This window comes from Dermacentor silvarum, chromosome 3 (assembly GCF_013339745.2).
Source record: "Dermacentor silvarum isolate Dsil-2018 chromosome 3, BIME_Dsil_1.4, whole genome shotgun sequence".
NCBI lineage: Eukaryota > Metazoa > Arthropoda > Arachnida > Ixodida > Ixodidae > Dermacentor > Dermacentor silvarum.
In genome coordinates, this window is record NC_051156.1 from 221,839,531 (window position 1) to 221,845,530 (window position 6,000).

General features: G+C 43.5%; 1 protein-coding gene across 2 annotated transcripts in view; it reads left to right on the top strand.

Annotated features, from left to right (window-relative positions):
• LOC119446739 (transducin-like enhancer protein 4) overlaps positions 1-4,630 on the top strand; it is a 46,831-nt gene extending 42,201 nt beyond the window's left edge. For both annotated transcript variants that reach the window (XM_037711265.2, XM_037711266.2), the window contains exons 19-20: positions 2,721-2,901; positions 3,398-4,630. In XM_037711265.2, the coding sequence (XP_037567193.1) occupies positions 2,721-2,901; positions 3,398-3,505 (289 nt within the window). In that variant the 3' untranslated portion in view covers positions 3,506-4,630. The remainder of the gene's footprint in view (positions 1-2,720; positions 2,902-3,397) is intronic.
• The last annotated feature ends 1,370 nt before the right edge of the window (positions 4,631-6,000 follow it).

Sequence of the window (6,000 nt, forward strand, 5' to 3'; positions counted from 1 at the left end):
AGTGAATAAAAAAAATACTGTGTGTCTATCACCTCATCAGGACATAAACATTTATTTATTTATATTCATTTTACCCTCAAGCAAGCACAGCTTTACAGAGGGGAGTGGAGCACAGAACTATAAAGACACGAGGCACGACAAAAATAACAACAAAAGAATTCAATTGCAATCCAAAGTATGGTCCTCAAACAAGAAAAAGAAATAACATTCACTTTATGCATCATTACTAAAATAACTGGAACGAGGCTCAAAACGCGTTATGGTCTGAAATAAAAACAATATCTGAAGGAAGGGGGTTTCACTCTTTGGACGTGTGCAAAATAAAGGAATAAAGAAAAGTGCTTTCTGCGACAAGTAATGGCGTGCACCTTATGATGGTGATCTAGGCAGGCTGAACAATCAGACCCCCGGGGGTTCCAATGCACTGACCTTTGAAAAATGGCTTATGTATATCTTCTGAAAAAGTGTAGAACGAAATGCTTTGCAGTGTTTCAAGTGACTGCAAGGAAATGTTACCTTTCATTGATGTGACACTGTAGCGCGCGTTATCCTGTGTCATTTCGAGAGAGGATTAGGTAATAAACTGGGAAAGTTGACACTGTTCAAGTTTGAAGGATAATGTGTTGTCTTCCCTTCATTCTGTCTCAATTCTAGCACTGTCCTTCAAACATGAGAGAGAATGTTAAAGGGGCCCTTTAAACACTTTCCTAACTAATCATAGAATGGCCTCAATATTAACGGGCATCGTCTCGCAAATCTCATGCTGCAAAAATATTGCGAATCATTCAAGTGTAAATGGAGTTGTCGCACCAATACCCGGCTTTCTCTTTTTGGCTCCACTAGCATGCTGGAAGCTACACAGCTGAGAAGCCAAGAGGGCAAAGCCCTGGCCAAATATAGAGTGTCGCGGTGGCGAAAGGGCTTGTCGCGGCACCTCATGGCGGCCGCAGTAGACTATGGCATGCAGCTGCCATCGTGGAGGCCACGCATAGTAGACGCAGCTGTGCAGTGCGAAGATGAAATGATTTTTTTGTGTGTGTTTTTGAGATTGCAGGCATATGTATTTTTAATTTATTGAACTCAAACTTGGCAATTATGTATTACTGAGAATGCTCTTGCGATCACGAAATCGGCTAATAGCATTGGTGGGTCCAGCTGCTTTCGCTGATGCTGCATGACGATATTTCAGAAGCGAGAGCAAGCGATTTTTTGCCTTGTTTGACCGGAAATTGTAGATTTCCTGCTGCATGCAGTGCAGTAATATTAGGCTCGCATGTTCATAGCAGTCACTACGACAGATTGGCAACATTCTTTTTAATATGTTGAAAAAAGTGTTTCAGGGCCCCTTTAAGTGCGATTGAAAATAATCCGAGATGGAGCATGCATATTCTAGTTTAGTGCGCACTAGTGTTTTAAACATTGTTAGTTTCACAGCTACAGGGGCACAACTAAAGTTACGGTGGAGGTAATCTAGGGTACAGTTACTGTTGTTAATAACAAAGAGTGCCAGGAACATTCTCGGCCATATATTTTGACAAGTCCAATGTAGAGTTACGTAAATTTTGAAAGTGATTGCAGTATCTCTAAAACTGATCGCTCAAGAATACTGCCTTGTATGCTTGGTATCTGTGGCTAATGAAGTGCAAATGGTTATGACAATGCGCCACTTTCATTATGAAAATTCATTTTAAATAAGTTTCCCTTCTGTGAAGGTAAATTCTGCAAGTCTTGTTTTTTCTGATCGCGAATGTGGGGACATGCTATATTTTTCTTTTATTAATTGGGCATATATTGCATTCAGGTGGACTTCTATTTTCTTACTTTAAGCCCGCGAAAATTGGGTGCGCATTAGATTCGGGTGTGCGTTAGAAGATGTAAATATAATGCACTATTTAGTCTTGTACTGTAGTGCACCGCTCTAAAGGCGCCAAGCTGTTTACGGTCACATATGGTATGGTGTGATAAAACTTTATTACAGGTCCCTCAGAACGCGCGCCAGCACGTAGTGGGCCACTTCCCACATCAGTACAGAAAGGCCGAGCCTCTCTGCTGCGTCGCGGGCCCGATGGACAGCTCATAGCTGTGCTGCAAGATCAGGGCTGCTTAGGGCAGCCTCCCATTTAGACGACGTGACATCGTCGCCGTCGTGTAACGTGGGGCACCACCAGAGCATATGTTCCAAGTCAGCTAGATCTGAGCATAGCCCGCAAACATTGGTCGATTGTATCTCTGGATAGATTCTGTGTAACAATGTGGGGTTAGGATGCAATAAAAAAATTTAAATAAGGTCGCTTTGTTTATAATATGGTTAACAGGAGGTCCATTAGTATGTCAACACGTAGGACTTTACGTTTGTTAGGGCTAAAATCTATGTGGCATGTTTTTTACCAACAAGCAACACTAGTGATGCCAGCTTGCAAAGAATTAGGCTCAATTCCTCTGCACAAGTGCTCGATTCCTCCTCACTTGTGCAAGAATAGCACAAGAATAACGTAAGGGAAACATCGGCGCATCACTGCTTCACACTTCCCCAGGTTTCACGTTAGTGGAGCTGCATTAGCACTGCATTTGAACTACACAAGCGTAGAATTTTGAGCAGGATTGGAGCAAAATTGTTATTTGGTATGCTAAGGCAGAGTTTGGGAACTGAATGGCATTGCACTTGTCTCTGTGAATGTGTAGATGCTTAGTGTTGACTTTGCTGTTTCCACTGAATGCAGCATGGAGAGCAGCAACGTGGAAGTTCTGCACTGCAGCAAGCCAGACAAGTACCAGCTGCACCTGCATGAGAGCTGTGTCCTGTCACTCAAGTTTGCCTCGTGCGGCAAGTGGTTTGTCTCAACGGGCAAGGACAACCTGCTGAATGCCTGGAGGACACCCTACGGTGCTTCCATTTTCCAGGTAAATTCTGCAAATAACTAGTGAGCATTGCTGATGTTGGTCTGTGGTGCATAGGACAAACAACAGGCAGTCTCTCCGAGTGATGAAATAAGTACCAAGAGCTAAGAAAATGCAGTTGGTCTTAGCAGAGACTTCCCACCACATTCTGTAATGTTCTTCCACTCAGCACACTACCTAAACTCAAGAAAGTGAATGGAAGTGGTACCCTCGACTGAAGTGGTCACTGTGCTTCTGTGAAACCCCATTGTGATTTCAGAGTGAAAATATTTTAACCTGGGGCTTTTAGTGTGATTGAATGCACCAAAATGAAGCTGTATTTCTTAAGCAACTCCATGCTGTATGAATCGCTGAGAAGTATTATATAGAAACACGTTCTCGTCTTGGTTCGAGGGGCAGTTTTATGCTCCAGTCAGAGTAGAGAGAGAGCTTCCCATCGAAGCACCTTTCACCTTGGACTGAACTCTGTCTTCCTTTCTGTCATTTCATGTGCTTCCAGTCCAAGGAGTCCTCATCAGTGCTCAGCTGTGACATTTCTTCTGATGACAAATACATTGTCACTGGATCAGGAGACAAGAAGGCTACTGTGTACGAAGTAATCTACTGAACTGGTCAGAAGTCTCTCTCTACCAGGAAGCCATCAGCGGTCACCTGTGTGTGTGGTTGTGCGTGTGTGGTAGGCCTCAGTGTGCACGGGGATGACTTTTCTATGTGGCTTCTCTGGTATAGCCATGCTCCCCTGACAGCTAGGACTCGTGGCTCACTGACGGGGAGAAAGCAACTTTAAAGGACTCCCATTTGGCCTCTCCTGTTGTGGCGCCTCGCCTTGTAGTGTGAAAGCTGTTGTACCCAGTGCTAGCTGCCCATCTGCCAGAAATGGTGACATGCTTTGGCTCACCGCGTCTCTCCACCTCGGTGGCAAGGAAACCTGCGGGCATTGTGCACCAGACTTTGCCAGCAGTATTGCCGGCAGAATGCCTCACTGTGCCAGTACATGTGCATCTGTGAAATTTGAACATTCACCTATTGCACCTGTCTCGTGAGTAATGCACACATTTAGTGCCATTAGGAACTCATTACAAGTCTGCACTGCTGCGCCCTGCGGGCACATGTCGTGTCAAGGTTCTGACAGGCAGGCAAGAGGTTGTGTTGCAGAACGTTCCGGTGACTACAGTGTGAGCCTGCAGAAAAGAAATGTACCTCACAGATACAATTCCTTTATCTCACAGAGGAATGGCTAGTGGATATGTGCACACACATCCACGTTTTGATTGCCTTCTCAATCTCTCCTTCCTTTTTCTATCTGAACATGGACTCGGTGAATCTCCCTGTTATACTTGTTCTCCCTCGCTTTGTCTTCGTTATTGCCATCATGAAAAGCAAGTAAGCCTATGACTGGAGAGATGCTGAACATTCACATCACCATTTAAATCCATCTCCTCACTGCTTTGCAGGTCAGTCTGTTTATGAGGATGGCAGAATCATAGCTATGCACAAAAGTTGCCCTGTGACATAACTGAGCTCAGGAAACATTCCATTTTGCTTCCAACATGTTTCGTGCAAGCCAGCTGCAAATGCCATTCACTGCAGTGCCGTATCCAGTGGCCTAACCTTCCCGAGGTTCTGCAGACAGACTGTCTCACCTGTTGGGCCATCCTTGTGTACAAAGATATGCTGGCAGGTGCCAGTGTTGTCATCCTAGTACAATAAACTGTTCCGTTAAAAACCCCTAGCCAGGTGCCCTGTTGCCTCCATGTGTCAAAAATGCCTTCGACTGCTACAGTGGCTATAGCATTACTCTGCTGAGTACACATGGTAGTGGTTTTATTCCCAGTGCCAGCGGCCACATTCCTATGGGCGAGGAATGCTAAAGCACTTGTTTACATGGAATTAGGCCACATCAAAGAACCCATGTACATGTAGTCAAAATGAATTCAGCGCCCTCGACCACAGCAGTAGCATTATTGCTCTAGGATATAAAACGCTGCAAATCAATAAACCAAAAATTGGGGCTTACTTTTCAGCAGACCCGGTGTCGTCCTTTGTCACCACAAATCTTCTAAATTATAGTTGCTCCATTGGCTGCTAAGGTAATGTTTTTCTAGCTTTATAGGCTATAGCTTGAATATTGCATTCCAGAATTTTGCAGTAAGTACACTATGAAGAAAAATGACATTTAACGCAAATATAAGTTAAGGACCTTGGAAATTGTGTTTATCACAAGTGTGACTTGCTACAAGTGCACTTATCTGTGGGAAGCACCTCACCGACAAATTTGGCTTAGCAGTATTTTGAGGTGTCTACTGACAGTTGCCGTAAATAAATGAAAGTAAGTAAAAGTAAAAGGGACTTTCTTAAGTTCAACATGGCAGCTTTTGTAGACTTTCTATGAGGGAGCGAGGTTAGGGGATGAGTTGAGCATTGCGTCTACCAAGGACTTGTTAATTCTTTATCAAATAATAAATTACATCACATTCTAAATGAACTACAGACACAACTTAAGATGTTTCGAGAATTATTCCGGGAAAAAGCTGCCTTAAAATGGTTCAAATACTTTGAAATTCATGATACCGCACAAGTATGCTGGTTCTGTAAGGGAGGTGTGAAATTCAATGAAGGAATGTTTGTCCTGCATTTCTCTTATAGCAACCAACATTTTTCTGTCAAATAAATGCAGATTCACTATTGAAAGAATATTTCACCAGCCTGAACTGATTTTTCCTTCAATGCAAAATGTTAGCTTCCAATAGTGGGCAATCAAGGCTGAGCAGTTGAGGATTCTATCCCAAATGACCCTTACTATGGGCACTGTGCATTTTATACATTGTTCATGCACCGTACCCTGTGATTGAATATGAGCTCACTCGGGCGTTTTGGTTATGAGACCATATGAGTCATTTGGCAACAAACCCAATTAGTTTGGTGTGCAAGTAATAAACCCATTAGTCTAGTGGTCTCATAGGTTGATTAACAGTTTATGCCCAGCAATGGGTCCTTCTGAATTCCTTCTGAAACCGAATTCATTGACATAGTTACCTCTTCTGTGTGCCACTTCCTGCTTCACACCACACATTTTTGCCGTGCTGAGCTCTATCGCAGTTG